A 22,775-nucleotide genomic window follows, 5' to 3' on the forward strand; every position below is an offset into this window, starting at 1 on the left:
TATATATATACTGTATTATGAAGAGCGACTGTCAACTTCATATTAGTGACTGTCAACTAGTGCCATTAGTAGTGGCGAGTAATTGTTTTGATTCTGATCCAAAGTGACCACCGTTAAACAGTTTTGCTGCAGGCACTCATACAAACTACACGTTGTTTAAGGTTTCGTACAGCTGTTTGGTCAACGTTAAGATAACAACATTACTAATTTGATGTTATTGGCAGACACGTTATTAAGCTCGAGCCCATTTGGATGACTTACGTTGTCAAATACGAAAGACTGCATGCTGGGACTTTCTGGCTTGAAACCCTAAATATAGTCTGAGCTCTCTTTTTATGCTCAGCTGCAACCCGAAACAATGTTGGGCATTTATTACTGCTGCTATTATTAGTGCGCCGTGCACTTATTTAGAAATTGACAAGCCAATTCGGACTGCATTGCCAGCTCTTCTCGTTTCACTTTGTGTTGAAATGTGTGACTCTCGCTTAGGAAACTGATGTTTTCTTTTTTCTTTAAGTACAGGGCTGGTCGTCTGATTATAAAGAAATGAGGTGAAGAAGACACACCAGTAAACGTGCCATTTAAAATCCAATGGATGACAAATTTCTCCTTATTACAAACCAACGAACCCCGTTCAAGCTCTTGTATACTTTTCATGGCCCTATAGTTGCGACTCAAAGGTGGCGATTTTGAAACAAGATGCCGAGATGATGGCCGAGCTGTTATGTAAATTGGCCCGGCTCGGCCTGTGCGACTGGTTTCGTTAAGCTTACGTTAAACAGAAAACATAAAACTGGATTGTATGTCACTCAGCCACATGTAGTTAAGAAACAAAGCCAAGGATGGTGCTGGGTCACAGAAGATGCTAGAAGGGGAAAAAAAATGATTGCATTCTGAGTGTTGTAGTTCCCTCACTATGTTCACTCAAATGATCCGTTGTTTTGAATGAAACATAATTAGATGCGGTATAGTTCATTGGAACTTCAATTATGCAACGGATGGAGGGAAAAAACAATCAGATGTTGCAAGTCATTCATGATTCATTTCATTGAGATTTTGCCCATGGTTTTTTTTTCTTCTTCTTTAACTTTTGTAAGCGCTCGAACCACACTGAGCTCACAGAAATGTCAGCCAGTGGAAAATATGAGTGAATGTGGCTTTCAGTATCTTGATGTTCTGTATGTTTTGAGATCCCACCAATATGAGATCATGACAAATGAAGTAAAATACTGTCAAGTGGTTCGCTTTATGATTTCTTTCTTTTTTTTTTTTTTTGAAGCGTGGAAAATGTGACGGATGCCGACTTTTTTCTTTTTTTTGCTGGCCCAGAAGACAGACACAAACCACTTCCTGACTTTGACAAGGTACAGACTTAATGTCACATTCAGAGCATGTGGGAATGTGAAGTAAGGTCGAGAACGGCTGAATTGATTCGAAATTTGGTTCCTCGTTTTTGGTTTTTAAATCTTTTCTTTGTATTTTATGAAACTGAATGGCCTCTTGCTTGCAGCGCTCCATCCTATCGAGTGAATGTTCGGCATCAATGCTTGAGGAGGGACATATGAGGCCCAGATGGGGCGACTGAAACCCCCAACAGCCTGAAAAGCGACATGTTCACCAAACGCGAGGCGGGGACACTGCCAAACGTTCGGCAGCCTGTCGCTGCGTGCCGTCTTAGTTTCTTGCCATTCGCCGTCATGGTTGGATAAGCGTGCGAAACTCGTCTCAGGACTTGAAAGTCGTAATTGTCATTTGAAAACAAAACCGATTAGTCAGCTTTCAGTACATTTTTTTAGCTGCCAGACATGCGACCAGTGTGACAAACGGGGTTTTTCTTTTTTTGTGCTGTGTTACAATTACCGCCACAAATGGGAACCACGAACCAATGGTAGCAAGCTGTGAAATAATGACCAGAGAACCTGGAAATTGAACTTTTTTACATGACTTTGATGTAAAGTTTCATGAGGGAAACACTTGGACCCTCTAAATCCAAATGAAACAAAGGATTGGTTTTGCAGTGTATTAAACGTGAGAAATACACACGATTGAAAACTTAACACTTGTGTGAAACGTTTAAGAAAAAAAAATAGGATTGCTTTCTCAAAATAACTAAATTTCACTTGTTCCCATGGTGATCTCAGACCTTATCCAGCCATCACGGTAGATTATTGATTCAAATGGTTAAACTGAAATGAATCACTTTTTTTTTTTTTTTTTTTTGTGGGCCTCATTATTCGCTGGCTTCCACTGGTTACATAACAACCGGGAGTGGATTTATCTGTTTCTCCTCAACCTCAAACCTTCCATGTCTCAAAACTGTCCCTTTGGCACTCCCCTCGACGACGCTTACAAAATGTGAAGGCAGATGAGCGTTCCGGAGCGGGAAGCGTGCAGTCGGTGGAGTTTTCAAGTACAAACCGTTGAGGTGTTGCGTGTGCAACCAACGTGACGCGCCAACAAAACCACCGTCGTCTTACCGTAACGTCTCCATCTCTGAACTAATGGCAAACCTATTTACCTCTGAGCTGCGCTGACCTTCTCGGTATTATTCAATCACGTTGGCATGTCCCTTCCCCTAAAGGGGAGGACTGGATCATCCCCTGTGGTTACCTAGCAACTAGTAAATATTGTACAGCTAACCATCACAGCATCCCAACGTGCACAATTGCACGTGTGCAATTATGGTCGTGCGTTAAGGGCAGCCTCGGTCGATGATCTCGGCCGTCGGCGCGCTCGCTATCTTGACGTGACGCTTTCATCTTCAGCGACGCGTGAGATGATGATCTCAAGAATAGCAAATATTGTCATTCTGCCTGGGGTGGCGGGCCAATTATAATCGTGACCTTCTCCCAGAATAGAAGTATTATTACACACAAACACACACACACACACACATAGATGAATTTGAGCATATTAGATGATGTCTGGTGATATTTTACACCACAACAGAGATCGCTGGACGGTTGTATGGTATATCGGTACTAGAAGGCACTTGCGTCAAGCTGTTTATCAGTATTTCGTGCACCCTGTAACACGATAACGTGATAAGCTGCCCACTGTAGTGACCGCTGTCCCTGAAAGGGTTTAAAAAAAAAAAAAGTTCATTTGGAGAAATGGTTGCCTGGTAATCTGATTCCTAGGAATCGTTGATTTGCTTGCCTGATGATTGCGGTTCTTGTCTCCTCTCATGTTGATAAATGAGTGATGACATCACACTGGTCGACATAAAGTGAGGCATAATACAGTAAATAATAGTCGTCACATACCAGTGGCATTCCTGAGCTCCTTCACTTTAGCTGCGCTCATTTCAGTCGTCGTCGTTCTTGTCAGATGACCTCGATAGGTCAAGTACTTGATATGGAAGATGACCTCTTTTTTTTATCCTTTTTTGACGTCTCATTGTTGACAAAGCCTTGTGACATCATCAAACAGAGACTGCATAACACAGTGTGGTCGCATTGTTTAAAACAACAAATGACTCACGTTGAGAACATGCGAATTCGGCGTCTAATGATTCTAAAAGGTCAATCGGTGGGAAATTGAGTGGGAATGATTGTTTATTTGTGCCCTGTGATTGGCTGGCGACCCGTGCGGGGTTTACGTCGCCCCAAAGCGCGCCGGGATAGGCTCTTGATTGATGTTTATCATGTCATTTCAGTTTGGGTATTACTTGATGGCAGGCCTAGCTGTCAAAGTTCAAATGTCGGTATCATGAGAACATTAGAGCGCGTGTCTGGAACCAAAACATTTTCTTGCAAATTTTACTGCGCGCCAGCTCATCAGAAAATATGTGCTGCCTTCCACCTTGAACATAAATACGCGGATTAAATATAAATAACAATGACACCCCCGAGCAGCCGTTGTTAATGGCGTGTAAATAGCAACTGTTTCTAGGACGGTGGGTCACCTGCTGCATGTCTGTGTTGGAGCGTGGGACCGGTCCCACGAGGGGCTGCGACTCGGCCTTGTGATCGCTTTGCATCTCTGCGGTGGTCTTATTGCAAATGAACGTGGGGAGACAACGTATTGGACCATACTGCCAGACTCGCTCGCCGCAAAATGTTTTGTATGACTTGTAAGAGTGTGATTCGGCGACTTTGTACAGCTTGTCTTCCGTCTTGTTCTGCTGTGTCGGCAGCCGCCGCCGCCGCGTTCTTTCTGCTCAGGCTAACTCCCGAGAAAATTTGACACAAGCTGTCAGAAATGCGAAACGCTTCACTTCCTATGACAGAGATGGAGGCTGGAGGGGGGGGGGCACAGCAGGTGCACGGAATAGCGCAAATAGAAGCCTTTTGACGAATACCAAGCGTGCAGAGTGCCGACGAATAAAACCGACAACAGCAACATGATCGCCACGCTTCAGGTTATCACCATGTTGTTTTAACTCAGCACAAATTGGACTCGGTATCTGTGCGGGCGTATAAAATGACGGCGACCGGCGTCCATCTTTCCTTCAAAGTGCACATCTCGGGTTGATCCTTGTCGTTTCCGTTCAGCGTGACGACCGTCAAGTTTTACTAGGCTGCCATGAAGGTTGCGTTCAAATGTCAGTCCACTAAATTCACACATGAAGAACAGTTTACTAGTCATGCATATCACAAGGGTGGGGAGAGCAGTGGTCACGTTTCCGACTCTGGAGATGGCGTGGCCGTTTAAAAGTATTTCTTCTTCCGAGGTACATCGCTACCGGTACCAAAGACTAATGGTGCTGATCAATACATTTCTATTCACTTAAAGTCGCCGACATTACAAAACTCTCCCAAAGTCTTGATCACATGACCTATTTGTTTCCCTGTTATCCAAGTCTCCTTTTTTTTTTTTTTTTGGGACAAAACAGAAGCCGACAGCACATGAAAGCTAATGAGGTCATTACTGACCCAAGAAAAGTAGCGAAAAAAAAACCCAGAATGAGGAGCGAGATGTGTGTCACTTGGTGATGTCATCCATCCGAGCGTCCAGCGTGACAGAGACGGCGGCAACACCCTGAGTCAGAGGATGACATCAACGCAACAAGCTGTCAGACAGGTCGTGAAAGGCCTTTGTTCCACGCTGCCATTGTTCTCTGGTTAATGCGGTCATTCAGCGCGCCACCGGCCTTAACATTTGCTAATCTGACCTAACACACAGCTAGCTACACATCGGCACAAAGAAAGACAAACAGCACATTTAAAAGCTGGCGTGGACCAAAGCCGCCACAAAAGAGCAGCGTTTTGATGGAGGTCAGGCAATGAAAAGTGACCATTAGACAGATTCACTGGAAGGTAGAAGGCTTTACGTGACCGGCTCGTTGGCGGCTCTGCAATCAACTCTCATTTAGTTCCGTTTTTTTAATCAGAAAATGACAGCTGCTTGGTTATTTTGCATGCTCATAAAAAAATCGCAGCAGTAATCTGTCAAGCTGATGCCATTATTTCGGCGACATTAAAAAAAAAAAAAAAAAACAAGTCCTATGTTTTAGATCACAGAAGCATTTAAATATCACAACAAACGTAGAGTTGACAGAGAAAAAAAAGATGAACGGAAAAAAAAAAGCGGTGGAAAAACAAAATGACATTCATGCATGTGGCTTCGTAACATTTTCCAACCGTTCGATTTCCGACTGTGACCACAAGAGTCGGGTAACCCATTTGCTTAACCAGATGTAGAGGAAAGGTACAGTGACAGTGGGTGTACCTCAGGGTAGCTCGGTTACAGAAGGAAAACATATTTCATACAAAATGAACACTGCCGTGGGCCCGCGTGTTGTTTTGACGACAAATCTTCACCATTTATCTTCAGGCTAGCTAGCTAGCTAAAATTGCTTGCGGTCGTGAAACTTATTGGGTTTCTGTGCGGATTGTTCTCGAGAAAATGGGAGTTCGGTCGAACCTTTCAGGTTTTACCGTAGACAATCCATTTGGGGATTTTGGTCATCACCCAGTTTGCTCAGATTGTTAAATAGTTAATGAGCAATAAAGGAAGGAACCCCTCGGACGTTGAGCGATGTGGCTAAATGACTTTAGGAGCATTCTGATTTGACGGTTCCAGTGTACAATACACAGAGGGGGGGAAAATAACTAGTAAATATTAATTTGGGACATTTTTAAGTCGACTCATCATTCCTTGGAGCCAGTGTACTGCATAAAAAAAAATTCTAATCTTAGCCCACCACAGTTGAGCTCCCCAGAAATCAGCTTCGTCGTTATTCCTCCAATACATTATTGAACGCTGTTTTTTTTGCACTCTGCAGAACAAAGCTTTTGCGGGTGTCGACTTTCAACTTCACAGTATGATGTGTGTGTGTGGGGGGGGGGGGGTATTTTGGGAATCTTATTTTTCTCTCCTCCTCCCAAAAGCTCCCCGAGCCATGTCTCCCCTCAAGCAATTTTGTCTTAGCATCTGCCAGTGCTTCAATGTCCCGAAAGCTTTTTGATAAACTGTTCACAAGGGCCATCGTTGTTTGAACATACCAAGTATGCACGGATTAATTGCACTAAAGCAATAATTATAAGACCTAATTCTGATTCTTTTTAATTCCGACTCCTGATGGATTTCTGTTCTGACTTGCGTTTCCTGGTTTTGATCTTCCGCAGCGTTTCTGGCTTGGGCCGAATGTTTTCCTTGAACTCCTTCGTCTTTGTAGAATGCAGCACTGCCAAGCACATCAGTATGTTAAGCCCCAGATGCAGAGCTGAATTAAGAGGTTTTCACCCTCCACATCTCCTTTAACACCCTGCACTCCCTTAACGTACAAAACTGGAAATGGCGTGCACTTGCAGAGAAGTTGTGCTATCACAGGCTGGATTTGAGGTTACAAATCCACTGAGCCTACCCGAGTGAGACTCTGAGTACAAACTGCTGTCTGTTTTTTTTTGTGTGTGTGTGTGTGTGTGTGTGTGTGTGTGTGTGTGTGTGTGTGTGTGTGTGTGTGTGTGTCGGGAAGATGAGGTGGAACAAGCAGGAGAAGGGGAAATTCAATTAATGTCAAACTCATATAACAATGAAAAATGCCGTGGTTTTCTAGGCTCAGCAATGAATTAAACATTTTTCCCCTCCACATTTTTGGTTAGTCATCAAAGTCACCTTGAAACCTGCTGGGATAGTTGGAAAAAAAAAACACTTTGAGTGGAGCCTCCAGAGTTTAATGAATGCATGGTTTGTAGGCTAGCTGTCAGGACAGGTGATTGAGGCCGTATTCGGGTTGTTTCCCCACAGATGGTTTTAAGATGGTTGACTTTAATTGTATTTGTTTACATGTTGTCACCGTGTATATTTTTAAGCTCATGTTGTTTATTTTTAAGGTACAGTGAACCCACATTTATCACAGAGATGCGTTAACAACCCACCTCCAATAGGTGAGAATCTTTTTTTTTTTCACAATCTCACTATATTGGTTAAGAATGTTGAATGGTGACTGTTTGGAGTTCTGAGTTTTTAAATGACATGCGACTTGTATCCCCCAGATCTCTTCAGCAGCTGCTTCTACGGTCAGGCAAGTGCTCTGGGCTTTTGGTTTATGTAATGACTGCAAAGCAACACACACACACTGCACAGCAAACATTGTGGCAAGCCGAACCAAGTAAGCAGAATCATTACAAAACACTTTCATTTATTAAATTGGCATGCTGCGCCATGCAGACTTTATTTCACGGTTTGGTGCAAAGGACCCAGAGGAGTAAACAAAATGCTGGGTGAGCCGTGACTGATGTTGCGATGCAACGAGATACAAAAAAAAAAAAAAAGACATAAGTCTAGGAGATACTGACCACAATTTATTGCGTGCGCTAAAATATTAGCGTTGATACTCTGCCACCTAACCACAATTTCAAAGCGCGTTGTTTATGACAGCTATTGTTACTAAACACATGGGGCTGTTAACAATCTATCATACTTGTCCAAATTAAAGCACACTGGGCGGTTGTGAGGTCTGCGCTGCTTGAGTCATCTCTCGTGACAACAGAGCGAACAGAGGCGGTGTGTATTATTGAGTGTGTACACGCCGACTTGTGGCAGTAGTGCGGCAAAAGTCAGCCGAGGACAGAGGAAGAAGTCCAACCAAATGCTACAAAAACCATAAAATACCCAGGAGGGCTGGCTCAGAGCTAAATGTGCTTTCTGTCCAGAAAAGGTGGTCATATCATTCAAGCAAAAATACAGTGCTAGAACGACCCCTAGTGGACAGAGAAGGTACTACCGCGTCTTGCTTCCAGCAGGGTATGTGAGCGTCATTTCTGGAAGTACAAAATACAACAAAGACCAAATATAAAATATGTAGCGTCATTCTCTTAAATATTCATACAAACGCAATTTGCAAGTTTTGTAACCGTTTATTTCAACGCTTCTATCTTTCTAATACGGGAACATTTTTTTTTTTTTTGTAACTGACATGCACTGATTTCACGTGAAGATTTCCGACATAGCATCTAACCTTGGCTTCTTACGTAAGGAAAATAAACTGTTGACTTGACTGATAACTTGAAACTGATGGAAACTACACAGATGACATTAGCTCACCTGGACAGAGGATCTTGGCGAGCGATGCCTTCACCTCCATCAGTTGGGGTCTTTGCACGGCATCCTCGGAAGCATGGAACCTTGTAAAGTGCAGTGCGGGCCACCACTCTTTTCTTGCCGCCATCTTCTCTGCAACAACCTCCTTCCAGTCGTCACTGTTTTAAAACACACGACGGCGATGACGGATGAAGCCCACAGTGGCACAACAGACTTGGCACTAAGTGAATTGAATGTCGTAAGAACAATGTCGTACTCTAACTGTAATTTGTCAACGATGTCTTTTAAACACTTCCACGCGTCCATGCTTGTCCTCCAGCAGGCAAAGTCGAGCATATCAAGGACAACTCCAAGAGCCGTCTTGATGTCTTCTGTTTGCTCTTGACAAAATAAAAAAGGGCATCATATTTAATACTATACTTGTCCTCAGCAATGCTTTCTAACATGTTCATGTACTCATCCTGCGCCTCCCGCTAAAAGTTAGGCAATCCCCCCGCTGCCCATCTTGACAACTAGTCTTAAAACTCATTTTTATTCTTTGACTTTTGACTCAGCGTGAGGTTTGATTTTTTTTTTTTTTTTTTGTGAAATGAATTCTTTTTGCTCCATGTACAGCACTTTATTTAGAGTGGCGGTTATGTGTTGCGTGTTCAGTTCAAAATACCTGAGAAAAGCAGAAAGGAACTATAGTCCAACATCAGCTCATGGCTTGGAACTAAAGAATGGAGGACCTAAGGGTATGAGGAAGGAAGATTTGCAAATAAAATAAGAGGTTCCTTGTAAGTCGACTAATAAGAACTGTGGCATGTAACCGGGGCAATACCTTTAAAACTTTCAGCAATTTCCACTCTGATGCGTTGTGTCTCTGCAAGTACCGGTACAAATAGACATGTGCGTTTGGATTTGCGGGGAACGTGCTGTCATACGCATAGTCTTCCAGGACTGTCTTTGCTTCCTCCTGATCGTCATAGTATTCGAGCATCTGTTACCAAAAAAATAAAATAAAAATAAATGTTCACAACATTACAGTGGAGCAACATTTAAGATCCACACTTCCAAAATGCTTCAATCTCACTGAAAGTTATTGAATGTGCTTACCTCGACGTAACTTAGTATGAAGGGATCCCAAACACCGGGATGTTTTAAAATATCCTTCAGATTGACTGAAGCCTGTCTAAAGTAACTGTGCATGTCTTGGGTGCTTCCAGGGTCTGCAAAACCTTGAAAATAGAAAAGAACTAATCATTTTATGTGAAACAAAAAACGAAATTGTCCCGTATGCTGTATACAAATAAAGTCAACGAGCTCCCTTAAAAATGGATTTAACCTGTAGGTGGCGGTATTACACCAGAGGATAAATGCAGCATGTCTATCTGTGACTGTAACAGTTATCCAGCCATTGTCTACTTATATTGTTCAGTGCCTGGTGTAGAATCGAGAGAGTAAACTCCACACGGAAAGATTCAACCCAGATCATTTTGACTGTGACATGCAAACCACATGTTGCACCTAAATAATATATGCTAAGCAGTGTCGCCTTACTGGTCTCGGAGGATGCATTTTTCTTGTCGCACCAGATAATGTAATCCAGCAAACTCCTGTAGGCCTGGATCAGTTTGGTCCTCTGATAGTGGCGTGCCGACTCTTTGCCATACCTCCAGCTTTCAGCGATTGAGAGGTGACGCTTTGCGTTCTCGATCTGGCCATGGAGCAGCAGGTGGAAGGAATGCTCCAGACAGATCTAGAAATGCGAAGATTTAGACAGTTGTTGTATGGCAGAGCGGTGCGTGCACACGGTGATGATGTTGGTGTACCATTAGGTAATGTTTAACTCCTGAATGTTTCATCCGCTCATAGATGATGTTATAGTCATCCATCTTTGAGTTGGGGTGATGATGAAGGAGTTCAATGGTGATTCTCCAAATCATCTGAAAAGCAAACACCTTTACTGACTCTTTCTTTCGACAAATTAGCCCCACGTTTTCATTTGTTAGTCCTGGTTTGTTTTCTCAACGCCCGTTCGAAGTACTTGAGGCCCTAACCAAACATCAATGTACCTCTTTGTAGTGCTTTGCGTGCACAGCAGTTGTGTCCTCCAACTGTTGGGGGTAACACGCCATATATTCTGCAGCCTCCTGCCATCTGTGATGCAGCATCGCTTCTCTGATTCTCTCGAGACAAAGCCTTGTGGTCCTGTGAAAGCCTGTTTCCTTTGCCGTCTCTGAAATTACAAGGGAATAACAATTTTATTGCTTTGACACTCAAGGTACAGCAGCTGACTCTAATGAAATCCAAACAAGCGCCTCAAAAGTCTCTGTGTATTTAAGTCTTCTGATCATATCAATAACTGAGCAATGTTGATGATATGTGCATGTTCTACTCACCAAGAGGGAATGGATCTGCCAACGGAAGCTTTGACTTTTCCTCTTTTTTGGTCACATTGCTCTCTGATGAATCATTGAGCTCATCAAACTGTACAAGAGACCAAAGCTCATTTTCCAGGTCGTCCATGATCCAGCGGTTATTGTTCTTGTAGGAGGATATCATTCATCACATGCTTGGTGCTTTTGAGCACCTCCACCTGAAGGTTGACATATAGTGATAAATGTACACATAATAATATCTATGGCACAAACGAATATATACCTGTACTGCATGCACGGTATGCATAACATACTGTTGGCTCTGTTTTGTAATTCGCTTTCGTACATCCCTCCGCTGAACCAACTTTTGCCTTTATGAATGCCAGAGTGACAAAATTGGCGATTCATTAAAAATGCTGAAATTGGCTCCTACCTGTGTGCTATTCGAATTACACGTGAGATTCAAACGTTCACTTTGTTAAGAGTTTAGAGGTGAAAATAAATATAGCTCTACTTACAACGTTATTACTGTACTCCACATGAGGATTTTATTCTTCTTCTATGTTTTGGTAGGTAATATTTCATACTGCACGAGGCTGCCCTCTACGGGTCAAATTTAGAAGGAGCGTACGGAACAATACTGCACGTCAAAATAACCTTCCACATCCAATGATAGTCATTTATTACACTGCAAAGTATGCGATTGATTTGTTCACGTTGTAAAATTAGAAAAAGATCACACACGCGCTATAACGAATGCTTATGTTGTTCACAGACGTTATTTTATGTATTGTATTTCTTGATGTATTAATTCAACTGCTATAACGCCTTAATTTCTCCTCTTGTATCTTGTCGAATATTATTTCTCTTGTATCTTTATATTGTGTGTGTGTATGATGTTGTTTCAGTATATGGACCTGTATCTGTTAAAAAAAAAGATGACAATAAAGGTTATATTATTTTCTTGCATATTGACATACAGTATGAGTAAATTCTCATAAAACACGTATAAATGATGTTTCCTTGTCTGTGGTTTATAAAATAAACCTGGTAATCAGGTTGGTTCATTTTATTGATCGTATTGATTAATGAAATCAATCGGTACTCGTACCATATTGCTCATAAAAATGCAAACACTAGCGGGAAAGTCCTCCCTGCCATTGTCCACGTAGTCTGTAAGCTTACATATTTTGTTATTTGCATGCACGATACAATACTGTCTGCTTGCAGTTCAAAATGTGTGGGAGCTTGTCCAATATGATAACAGCATCTACTTAATTTGTGAATATGAAGTTCAATGGAAAAATCTTGTTTTGGAGGTGACATGCAGGAGACCGTAGGGAAACATTTGACTCAGATATGAGAAATCAAACAACCCAAAGAGGAGCCGGGTAGCCTGCAGTGAAAACCGAGCCGTGTTGCCTACACCCAGCCGGATCTCATCTGCTTGCTGACGTGTCGTCTCCCACCCCAGTGCTCCTGCTCACCACTAAACCTGCCAGCATGGCAGCCAAGCACTTTTACCGACAAGGCTTTTTATTACTTTTATTTAATTTTATCTCAACCGCCGCCTTGGAGAAGCGATTCTCCGACTTTAAGAGATGCGCCGACGAGGAGTGCAGCAGTAAGTTTTTCTGTTGATAGTGAACCGGTCGCTCAGGCATGCATCTTCATCCATTCCAAAGCAGTTAGCCATAAACTGAGCCTTATCGCTTGACCTGTTGACAGTCGATATTTGCAACTGCGATAACGCGGGCTGCTGTTGTTTTATCTTTGCCAGTACGCTAAAGTGAATGTTTGCCGATTCTTGGTCAAGGTTGTTCGCCTTGACGCAGCCTTCGTTGGCCGGTTTCCTGGTGGCTCCGGCCTGCATTACTGGCTAACTAATGTTAGCAGCTAATCGCTAATAACGCCACGAACACATAAATAAATACTTACTTCAACGATAAGTAACAGCTGGTGATTTAAGCACGAGTTTTGTTCACAGCATAAAACGTCACCACACATTTATTTTTTACATAACGACGTTGTTAAGCAAACTGGCGTTAACTTATCATTTATCTGATTCGTTAGCCAAACAAACTGGAGAGAAAGCTACACCTTTATGGGTTAAAACGCTAACAAAATCAAGGTTTCGTTGAGAATATTTTCTTGTCTGTTTCTATCACTTTTTCCCTCATATTCATTCATGATATAACTTATATTTAAGTTCACCGCGGCCGTTTAAACATCCACTTCGTGGTTCGCTCCAAAAATTATGTTTTTGGAAATCTCACAAATCACTGTCTCAGTTCAGAGAGAAGAGCAGAAGCGTAAAAGGATCCCTGCCAAACTTGTTATACAGGGGCTTACTGATGTCTGAGCACATAGACAAAAGTGCATGTACTGTATTGCATTATTTGTCAGATTCCCAACTTTGGGAAGCCTTGCAAGGCTATATTTACATACTCGATTATGAACACCCATTTCTCTCTCACGATCTCATTTGTGAGAGGGAGAATATTGGTATTCATGGAAAGGATGTACTGCAATGTGCTTGTGTATGCTAACACCCATAACTCTATGCATTTTGTTTTTGCAGTGCTCCTATGTCGTGGAAAAGCAGTGGAAGATTTCTCAGGACCGGACTGTCGGTTCTTGTCATTTAAGAAATCAGAAACTGTCTATGTATACTACAAATTGTCAGGAAGAAGGGCTGACATATGGGCTGGGAGTGTGAGTAAATTCTACTTTCTATTTAAATGTTAAGCAGAATTCTGCGAATTCATCGTGCACCTCTTTGTCACAGGTCGGAAGTCACTTTGGTTATTTCCCAATGGACCTACTGGCCGTAAACCATGTTTATACAGATCAAGAATTTGAAGTTCCAACAGAGGTAGACCATGTGAAGATGAAGCAATCAACTGATTCAATTACCCATTTACATTTGCATTTCAGTTTGTTTGAAAAATATTATGCCGCTAATCCACTTCTGTCTGCTTTACAGGAAACAGATTTTGTCTGTTTTGACACAGGATTTGACCAATTTGACAACTATGAGATAGATTCACTGTTGGGTTTTCCAACGGAGGAGAGTGATGATGCAAATGAAGAGAATTCTGACGAAACCCAAGTGTCAGAGGACACTGTGAAAGACACAAGCCGACCGGAGGAGGAGGAAGAGGAGGAGGTGGTGGATGACCATGTAATAGGAGCTGAGGATATTGGCATGGCCCCAGATAATGAAAGTGCCTCTTTTTTTCAACTCGATGTGGAAAACCAAACTCAAGAAGAAAAAGTGCCTGACACAGAAGTTAGACCTGATGACACTGACAATGCTGCTGATGACCAACTGAATGAGCAAATTACCACCACAGACACTTTTCTTGAAGATGCCGAGTTAGAAAAGCATCAAACCAAAGATGTCCACAAAGAAGACGTGGAGGAATCTCGACTCAAATATGATCTCGTGTCGGAACATGTTACCGTCTCAACTTCTCAAGGAGAGAAAATCTCTGGGTTAGAAACTTCCTTTGGGTCAACTTTTGATGCTGTCAGCACAGATGCCGAATCCACCACGCGAGTCACTCCATATGAACAGGAGGAGAATGAAATATTTGAAGGTCATTCTGACCAACACAGTGATACCGACCAGGCAAAAGCAATGCCATTGCTTTCTTTTTCAGAGGAAGAAGATGACACTTCCGTGGTTACGCAAGATGACAAATCAAAACCTGATCACGAGAAGGTCACATCGACCCCATTTGATGACGATATTTCTGCTGGGAGTGACACAGAGTGGACTGGTTCAGAAGAAGTTTTGGAGGAAGAGCCTGAATCAGAACCACCTACGATTTTTGATGAACCACAAAAAGACACCACACTAGAGGATGTCAATACAGTCCTTGGAGATTCACCTGATTCAGAATTTGCCCATCCTAAAGAAAATGAGGAGCCGGAGAACCTCGATGCATTCCATACAGGGTCACTGGATTCTCTTTCGGTAGATCCTAGAGATCAGAAAGAGCCAGAGACCTTGTATCAAATCCCTACAGATTCGCCAAATTCTCTGTCTGTAGATCCTAAAGAAACAGTGGTTGAGGAACTCTTGTTTGATCTTGAGGATGACGGTAGCGCCCTCGCGATTAAGCATGAGGAAACTCAAGCTGAAACACCTAAACCAACCGATGCGACGGTACGTACGTTTGATTCTATATCGCACACTTTACCTCAAGCTGAATTGCACAAGAAGGTAACGGAGGCACGTAAGACGGTGCCCCAAGAGGACAGCGTCGCTAACAAAGAGACACACGAGAACAGCATTTTAATGGAAGATAAGGAAGACTCCAAAGAAACTTTGGGTGAAAATGAAACTCAAGTTCACAAAGAAGTCATCACTCCGGAAACAAACCGTGATGTGCCTCCAAGGGCGATGCAATCCATTGGTTCATTCAGCGAGCCTGTCAATAAGGCAGCGGAAGATGGCGTCTCACTCCAAGGTGCTCATCAACACAACGAGGCACATGTTGATGATGAATCAGTTCATGCGGATGAGAAAAACACCGAAATGGATGAAGACAAATATGAGGGGAGTGAAGACCTACTTGAAGATGAAAATGCACTTTCTCTCTCGCAGTCGTATGATGCAAACACTGAAAACGCCTCACCAGAAACAGGCCCACACGTTACCTCAAGTCCTGAGCCGGTCTACAGCGACAGTGTGCTGCGGCTGACTCTGCTACAGGGTTATTACACCGAAGAGAAGATGCTGCGTTTCCAGAGGTTCCTGGGGCTCCGGAATCTCTACAAATTGGAATCTATGTTCTTGGACCTGGACACTGAGCTACAAGCTACCCGTCTTGCTCATTCCGGCACGGTTCAAGACCTCGAAGATGCGCTTGAGAACATCTTGGAAACCTCGGAAAATACCATCCTGGATGAAATTGAGAACATTCTGGATAGCCGGCACTCAACATATGATGATGAGCAGCGGATGGATATGATAGACGAAGAAACGGAAATACTGGATGACTTCCAGGAGCTGGCGTTCAGTTTGAGACAGAAGTATTCTGCAGCAAGTGATAGCACACGTTTGGCAGAAGAGAGAACAGGAATTAATGAGCAAGGTCTGTATATTTATATCTATAAATTTGTTGACTTTTAATATGTTTTGGGATTATGTGTGTGTGATGTTTAACATTTCCTTGATAGACTCTTGGGGAAATGAATAATCAATTCAGAATATTTGGCACCAATCCTCCAACCTGAGTTGCACTACTTCTGGTCTCCATTCTAACGCTACAATGTTTTTCAGTCAGTACAGACAAACCAGACATGAAAGTAAAAGATGATTTGCCAGACATTGACAAAGTGGACAAGGAGCCTGACGTGCCAGAAACGGACAAGGAGCCTGACGTGCCAGAAACGGAGACTGACACCAACCATACTGTAGCGGAGTTTGTCAAACAGGCGGCAGAGATTGATAAAGAAGCACAGGACCTCTTGGGCGAGGAGAGTACCACACCGGATATTAGTGTGGGGGAAGATGGCGGACACTTCAATAAAAACAAAGAAAACTGTCCGAGTTTCAGCCCGTCAGACGAGATGCAGAAGTTTCCTCAAGACACACTAGAAAGTCCCTTAGACAAGGGCCTTGGAGAAGTGGAGCGCTCGTCCTCAGGTTGGTTAGCCAAACATTCGATTCCATGTCTAAATAAAGCAGGTGTGAACCTGCACACACAGCAATGCCAGTGTCGCCCAGGGAAAATTAGAGGCAGCAATGCAATTTTTGAGTTTCTGTTCCACTGACACTTCCAATTCCATCATATCATCTATTGTTGTTTGCGTAGGGTCTTTGGACTCCATCGAGCCATTGTCTGAATTTCATGAGGATCAAGTGGAATTTCTCTCAGATGCGTTGACTTTTCTGAGTTGCTCTGTGACAGTCATCAAGGCTAAAGTTGCAGAGTGGACCACTCTTGTAAGTATCAAGAGCTAAAAAACATGTTTCAGTAGTGCTTTTCTTTTCAAGCCATTGAAGGAGCAACTAATAATTCTGATTAAATTATCTTAGTATCCCTCTCTTTCGGTTGTTACTTCATAAATCATGTCAATGACATGCTTTAACAAACATCAAAAGTACAGTATATATTTTTAAAACAATGTATGAGAAATGATTTAACTATGTCTGTTGTTTTATTATGCAATCAAAGCAATCATTTTTTTTGCAGTACTGGAGTTACATCGAACAGCAAATTAAAAGAAGTCTTTTTTCAGTCTTACCTCAGAGGACTGTGAAGTTCAGATCACTTGGATTTACACGCTGGCCTGTCAATTTGAATTAGATAATGTATTCTACATTTTTTAAAGCTCACGTTTCGGTTTTATTTTTAAGCTCACGTTTCAGTTTTATTTTTACAGCATTGATCGATTAAATCCACCGGTCACGATCCACTTGGTAATGCCATGTACGGTATGATCGTCGGTTGTTTGCCAACCGACAGGAAGAAGAATCGACGTCAGTAAATAGTACAAAGTTCCGAGTTGTCGTGAACGTCTCGCGTATCCCCTCCCCCCTGTCTTGTTGACTGGCGAGGCTGAAGTTCAACGCAGCCGGTGTTTAACTGCTTGCTAGCAGAAACGCAGAGCTTATTTTGGCACGGATAAACGTCTTGGCATTCTTCCATACACATAACGGCAGCCTTTTTACAAAATCTAGTCTTCGCACCGGTGCCGCTTTTCTTAACGCAACCTGTCCAGGTCTGCTTGCAGCTTCCCGATACGTGTTCGATGCTGATTACCGTTAGCGCAACTGCCGTTTCCGATTTCCGCTTTACACTCGTTTCGAGTTAGTATTTCTCCCTTATATTTGCGTCTATTTACATTTTGGTCACACACACGTAGGCACCCAACGTTGTTTGTTTTTGTACCATCATAGCCGTATATATTAGGCTAACCCGCTCACAAGCTAACAAATGTCAAACTAGCGTGCTGGGGCTATTTGGGTTCTTGTAAGGAATGAAGAGCGACATGGAGAGCGATATACTAAAACGACCGTTCTTGGAACTCGAGAATGTATGCATGTTCTTTCTTAAGGAACTTAAACATGTAAGTTGAAAAAAATCGTCTCAATGCCCGTGACATGATGTTGTAATGATGAGCTGACGTGTTAATATCATGGCTGATGCATGTTTAACCCTCCTCCTCGCTAATGATTTACACTCCGATCTTGAGTGAATTTCTCTTCCATTATTTTGTTGTTGGTGTGCACTGCTCCGACATTTTGCAATGCAGGAGACTGAAAACCACCAATTGTTCATTAAAGCGTAAGATTTTAATTTGAGAGATGCAGTTTGTTCCTTTGATACACATACCAGTTTGATGCATTGTCTTTTGTCCTGTTTGTTAATGGGGAAAGGCATTTTGTTGATTGGTGTTATCTGTGCTATTTATGAATTAAGTTTCACGAGTTTCCCTGCCGTATATTGCTTTGGCCTGTTGATTCCAGTCCTCTTTTTAATTCCATGAACTGTATCGTCTTGTGTATGCCCTCAGATAATTTCACTACTGCCAGAAGAGTGGAAACCCGGGGAAACCCTGTTTGGCTGCCCTTGGCAGGCTGTCATCATCACTGCTGTGGTTGGCATACTGACCTTCACCATCTTCTTCTGGAAAACTGTGCTAGTGGTAAGTCTTTTACCAATGTGAGGCTCTGTGTTTTTCAGCACTATCAGGAAAGTGTAATATTTACATCTGATATATCCTCACTGAACACGAGTGTTCTTAGCATGATTGTGTTACAGACAGACCACTGACTTTAATAATTGCTTTGCAGGTAAAGAGAAGGCAATATCTTGGTAAGTTTCATTTTCACAAGAAAGACAAACCATGATTTCGGCTAATTGAATTTTTTTTTTTTTTAAGTGGATGAAAAACAGCTGGCTGATCAAATCCAAGCACTTAAAAAAGAGAAAAATGATGCACTGACCCGAGTGAATGAACTCCAGAAACAGGTAAGCTCGAAATAAAACGTGACCATGCTTCAATAGAATACTTTGTAAAATGTCTGGTTTTATTTGTGAATATCCCCCCCAACCCCTCCCGAAAAAAAATAAACAGACTGAAGAGTTGAAAGAAACCCAAAAGGACTCCGCAGAGACTGTTAGTTGTGCAATGAAAAAAAAGCAAAAATTGGAGGTAATGCCTTACACCTAATATTGTTATATGCAGCTCACTGTTAAATATATGCTATTTAAAATTCTAAATTGTGTTTTATATTTTGTAGAGCCTGATTTTGGAGGCCGAAAAAAGATATGAAAGCATGGTCGAAGAAAAGAAGACATACCAAAAACAACTTGATGAAGAAAAAGAAAACTCACTACAAATTGGAAATCGAGTGTGTTATTTTTTTCTTTTTTTATCATTCATTGTCAGTGTCTTATAAACGGTCTTGTCTGATTGACTCTGCAAACTATTTTCTTAAACAGATGAAAAAATTGGAGAAGTCAAACGAGAAGCTCGAGCTGAGCAGAAAGAAAGTTCAGGAAGCTTTGGCTAAGGTACAAATGATTACATCATCTTTTGACTGCATTTGATTGCGAGAGGTCTAATAATAAATGGAACATGTCTTCCCCCAACCCCCACAGACGACGGTCCTCTTGGATGAGGCCAAGATTCGGGAAGATGCACACAGTGTCCAGCACAAATGCCTTTCAAAAGAGTACGCGGGGCTGAAAGAGGAAAATAAAAACGTAAGAGCGTTGTTGTGTGGTTTAAAACCATGACGATTCCTTAATTAGCTGTTATGGGGTAAGGAATATTCGTGTGCAACTTCATCCGTCTGCAGCTTTTGATGCACTTTCTCAGCCTGCTTTTAAAAGGATGAGATATTATTCCCAAGGTTGGGGTGATTACATTTTGGTGACAGTCCAATATTTGACTCATGCATGCTCGATCATAAGCTGTAATGCTCTGCCCTTTGGATAGTGGATGCTTCCACAGCGTAGGTGTAACGCTGCATTTCTTTTCTCATTTTTCTAGCTTAAAGTAACGATCCGAGAGTGGGAGGACAAACACACGGCGCTGAGCGAGCAGATTAAAGTCTATCAGAAGGCTCAAAAAGAGCTGGAGGACTCAGTGGTGCTCAAAGATCACAATGTGGAGGTTTGCACTTGTTGAAATGTTTCTTCAACAAAACATTCCACCAACTTATCAGCTCACACGAGATGCTCCTCATGGCAGGTTTTGTCCGAGCTTCTGGCAGACCTTGACGCCTGTGAGTTACAAAAAAGCGATGGCAAGCTATTGTTGAATGGCGAAGTGGCACCTGGTAAGTCCGGCGTAAAGGGAGGCTGAATTTTAGATACAAATTCTGAATAAGGTGGTTTCATTGTCATGGCTTGTGCAGATAAGAAGACGGCGGTAAAGAACAGGATCAAACAGATGATGGATGTCTCCAGGGTAATGAGACACAAAGCTCTGGCGGGTTTTATCAATATTTTTGTGTCGTCCTAAAGCATCATTGTCATGATCCAGGTCCAGACCACGCTCACGGTGATCGAAGAGGAGCGTGACCGCTTCATGTCCAAACTGCTTAATGAAGAAAAAAGCCGAAAGGCTCTGGAAGGTGTGTGGGTCATGGAAAACGCACGCAACGTTGTCACAGAGAACAGTGTTGTCGAGCGTGACCTTGTTTTGCCGCAGAAAAACACCAGGAGCTTGAACACAGCATCGCAACCCTCAAAAGTGAGAAGAGCCACGTGGAAAACCAGTTCAAAGTCCTCCAGCAGAAGAATGAAATCATGGTGGAAATGTACCAGCAAAAGGAAAACGCTCTGCAGCAGTAAGTTACCTTCCCAAAGGTCAATGTGATGTGTATCGCAACATAAAGGTGATTCCTGTTATCCACCTCCTGTTCAAGTACGCTCGGTTGCTTAAAAAGTAGATCTTTGGTTAAAAAAGCTTGGACACATCTTTTGTACAACAAACCATGTGGGTTTGAAATAACAGAATATTGGCTTGCCTTGCCGTCCTTTTGAGTGTCACATTCTTGTATTTAATTCATCAACCGCGTTGCAGCGGACGAAGCCATCCAGCCCGTTCCGAGCCGCGCGCAGCTTAGCTTTGCCCTTTTCCCCGACATCACAGGAGGCTCACGAAGGAGGAGCTTGAGCGCCGCAGCAAAGAGAACCTGCTGTCCGAGGTGGGAGGCAAAGCCGTGGAGGCCGAGGAGCAAGTCAAAGTTCTGCGGCAGCGCATTAATGAGATGGAAGAGCAGATGAAGAAGACCGAGGAAGTCTATAAGGAGCAGGTAGACTCTCACGGAGCGAATGCGGCGTCATCTTTGCATCACCCCCCCCCCCCCCCCCCCCCCCCTACCACGGACATACATATTTTTTTTGTTTCAAGGTTTTCATTTCATTTCTTTTCTTTTTTTTAATTAGGTCAACGCTCGTAACGCGGAGCGAGCTTTGAATCAAGAGAAGCTTGAATCTTCCAAGCTGCGTGAGAAGTCAGTCGACACAACGGACCGGAAGATTCATTTCATTTGACTTTTTTAGTGGCGTAATGTTGCAGAATGAAAACGTTGACTTTTGTTGTGTTGCGTCCTCCCTCACAGGTTGGCAGGACTAACCTCGCAGCTAAATGAGCGCCGCGCTCCTCTCTTCAGACCCAACTCGGGGCAAGCTGCTGGCCCTCGCCAAGGTGAGTAAGGCCACGCGTTGGCTTCTCCATGCTGCGCGGTGCTTCGGTCTTCGTTTGGGCGATTAGATTTGTTGATGAACCATTTACATCCAGTTCCTCACAATTATTGCCATGTTGCGTTCAACTCATGGTTGAGCTTTATTTCAAAGTGGAGGCGGCGTTTTTTTTTTTTTTAATTTTCTTGTGGTAAACGGCTGGTTTGATCACAACAGGTGATTCATATGGGCCCTCCCCAGTGAGTGGGGGGGCGCCATCCCCCCCATTAATGATCGAGGGTCCCAGGCGCCCTCCCTCAGCCCCAGTGGGGCGAAGAATTGACCCGTATGGTGAGTTCAGTGGGCTCCTTTGCGGACTTTTTTTTTTTCCCCCTCCCCGCCTTGTTATCCCCCCAACTTCAGCCTTGTCCTCATATTCTCTGCAGCCTTCTCCACTCTTTGGTTCTATGTTTTGGTTGTTCACATCTTCTCTGGGCACCTTCAACTTTAAATTCTCCTTTTCCTAAATCCTTGAAGATTTGTGTTTTGATTTCCTCTTGCTTAAACCATGATTCATCTTCTCTCAAAGAACCTGCGCAGAGCATTTTTTTTTCTTCTTGTTGTTGCTTTATTCCTTCTTCTGCATCTTCTTCTTCCTGCCCAAAACCTGACCCTCTTTCTACCCGTTAAGAACAGCAAGGGACTGTCTGCAGGTGGTTTATTGTTCATTCTTTACTGAGCATCTTTTCTTGGTCACCTCTCAGGTCCACGCCCTCCATCAGACCCACACAGTCGTTATCCTGGGATGGGTAAGAATCGCTTATTGAACCTCAAACGTCAACTATTACTGAACCTTTTTGTTTCTTCTTCGTTAGACATGTCAGGCCCCCGCAGTTCATCGCCGACCAACATGGATGGTTCGGTAAGTCACATTTGGTTATTTTTCTGCAGTCAAACCCCCAGAGTGTAGTATGGGAATCCCATTTTTTTTGTAGGGTTAGAGAGAGATTGGTAAAACGGGTTTGTATGTTCCTCTCCCTACTCCTACCTTGACTTCCTTTTGTATTTATCCTTGCTGTGAAGCAGACTCAAGCAGTAGAGCCGCACGTAAAAGGCGAAGCGGAGGCTGAGGCCTCCAAAGAGGTTCCTGAGTCAGTGAGTAAAGAGGCTGTCTCTTGGTCTCTGTGCTCGGTGTGAAGGTGTATGCAAGCCCCTCCCCTTTGCCCCCCCCCCCCCCCCCACCCCCCCCCCGGCTGGTCCTCGA

General features: G+C 43.0%; 3 protein-coding genes and 1 long non-coding RNA gene across 6 annotated transcripts in view; 2 read left to right on the forward strand and 2 right to left on the reverse strand.

The window, feature by feature from the left end:
• dusp10 (dual specificity phosphatase 10) overlaps positions 1-3,384 on the reverse strand; it is a 12,643-nt gene extending 9,259 nt beyond the window's left edge. Inside the window, exon 1 of the mRNA XM_019857806.1 lies at positions 3,267-3,384. The gene's annotated coding sequence lies outside the window, so the exon portion shown is untranslated. The remainder of the gene's footprint in view (positions 1-3,266) is intronic.
• The window catches only part of LOC109508022 (uncharacterized), a 36,688-nt gene extending 28,974 nt beyond the window's left edge, over positions 1-7,714 (forward strand). Inside the window, exons 3-4 of the long non-coding RNA XR_002166586.1 lie at positions 7,281-7,334; positions 7,443-7,714. This is a non-coding gene — a long non-coding RNA (uncharacterized LOC109508022). The remainder of the gene's footprint in view (positions 1-7,280; positions 7,335-7,442) is intronic.
• taf1a (TATA box binding protein (TBP)-associated factor, RNA polymerase I, A) lies at positions 7,572-17,342 on the reverse strand. Of its 3 annotated transcripts, none has more exons than XM_019857809.1 (11): positions 17,115-17,342; positions 10,875-11,071; positions 10,548-10,711; positions 10,305-10,418; positions 10,033-10,231; positions 9,589-9,710; positions 9,314-9,472; positions 9,155-9,221; positions 8,747-8,870; positions 8,494-8,648; positions 7,572-8,210 (listed from the first exon to the last, which is right to left on the reverse strand). In XM_019857809.1, exons 2-11 carry the CDS (start codon positions 11,035-11,037, stop codon positions 8,170-8,172), a joined length of 1,308 nt encoding a protein of 435 aa, XP_019713368.1. In that variant the 5' UTR covers positions 11,038-11,071; positions 17,115-17,342; the 3' UTR covers positions 7,572-8,169. The 3 variants fall into 3 exon arrangements, with proteins under 3 accessions (XP_019713368.1, XP_019713366.1, XP_019713369.1); XM_019857807.1 differs by lacking the exon at positions 17,115-17,342 and adding an exon at positions 11,372-11,527; XM_019857810.1 differs by lacking the exon at positions 17,115-17,342 and adding an exon at positions 11,287-11,376.
• The window catches only part of mia3 (MIA SH3 domain ER export factor 3), a 12,374-nt gene continuing 1,868 nt past the window's right edge, over positions 12,270-22,775 (forward strand). Inside the window, exons 1-25 of the mRNA XM_019857813.1 lie at positions 12,270-12,477; positions 13,435-13,568; positions 13,642-13,728; positions 13,840-15,958; positions 16,147-16,512; positions 16,682-16,812; positions 18,387-18,518; positions 18,667-18,688; positions 18,756-18,844; positions 18,951-19,028; positions 19,117-19,227; positions 19,319-19,390; positions 19,478-19,582; positions 19,872-19,994; positions 20,073-20,160; positions 20,239-20,291; positions 20,367-20,457; positions 20,535-20,673; positions 20,979-21,165; positions 21,275-21,342; positions 21,451-21,536; positions 21,749-21,862; positions 22,276-22,320; positions 22,387-22,433; positions 22,598-22,666. Coding sequence (XP_019713372.1) covers positions 12,357-12,477; positions 13,435-13,568; positions 13,642-13,728; positions 13,840-15,958; positions 16,147-16,512; positions 16,682-16,812; positions 18,387-18,518; positions 18,667-18,688; positions 18,756-18,844; positions 18,951-19,028; positions 19,117-19,227; positions 19,319-19,390; positions 19,478-19,582; positions 19,872-19,994; positions 20,073-20,160; positions 20,239-20,291; positions 20,367-20,457; positions 20,535-20,673; positions 20,979-21,165; positions 21,275-21,342; positions 21,451-21,536; positions 21,749-21,862; positions 22,276-22,320; positions 22,387-22,433; positions 22,598-22,666 — 4,677 coding nt within the window. The 5' untranslated portion in view covers positions 12,270-12,356. The remainder of the gene's footprint in view (positions 12,478-13,434; positions 13,569-13,641; positions 13,729-13,839; positions 15,959-16,146; positions 16,513-16,681; positions 16,813-18,386; positions 18,519-18,666; positions 18,689-18,755; positions 18,845-18,950; positions 19,029-19,116; positions 19,228-19,318; positions 19,391-19,477; positions 19,583-19,871; positions 19,995-20,072; positions 20,161-20,238; positions 20,292-20,366; positions 20,458-20,534; positions 20,674-20,978; positions 21,166-21,274; positions 21,343-21,450; positions 21,537-21,748; positions 21,863-22,275; positions 22,321-22,386; positions 22,434-22,597; positions 22,667-22,775) is intronic.

The sequence above is a fragment of the Hippocampus comes genome, unplaced genomic scaffold, assembly GCF_001891065.2.
Source record: "Hippocampus comes isolate QL1 unplaced genomic scaffold, H_comes_QL1_v1.1 scaffold154, whole genome shotgun sequence".
NCBI classification, from domain to species: Eukaryota; Metazoa; Chordata; class Actinopteri; order Syngnathiformes; family Syngnathidae; genus Hippocampus; species Hippocampus comes.

Bases quoted from the DNA above. Each gene is read 5' to 3' on its own strand.
- taf1a (XM_019857809.1), bottom strand. From the start codon at position 11,037: ATGATATCCTCCTACAAGAACAATAACCGCTGGATCATGGACGACCTG. The intron at 10,712-10,874 runs GTGAGTAGAACA...TTGTAATTTCAG, and splicing joins GGCAGATCCATTCCCTCTTG to AGACGGCAAAGGAAACAGGC. The intron at 10,419-10,547 runs GTACATTGATGT...TTTGCTTTTCAG, and splicing joins ACGCAAAGCACTACAAAGAG to ATGATTTGGAGAATCACCAT.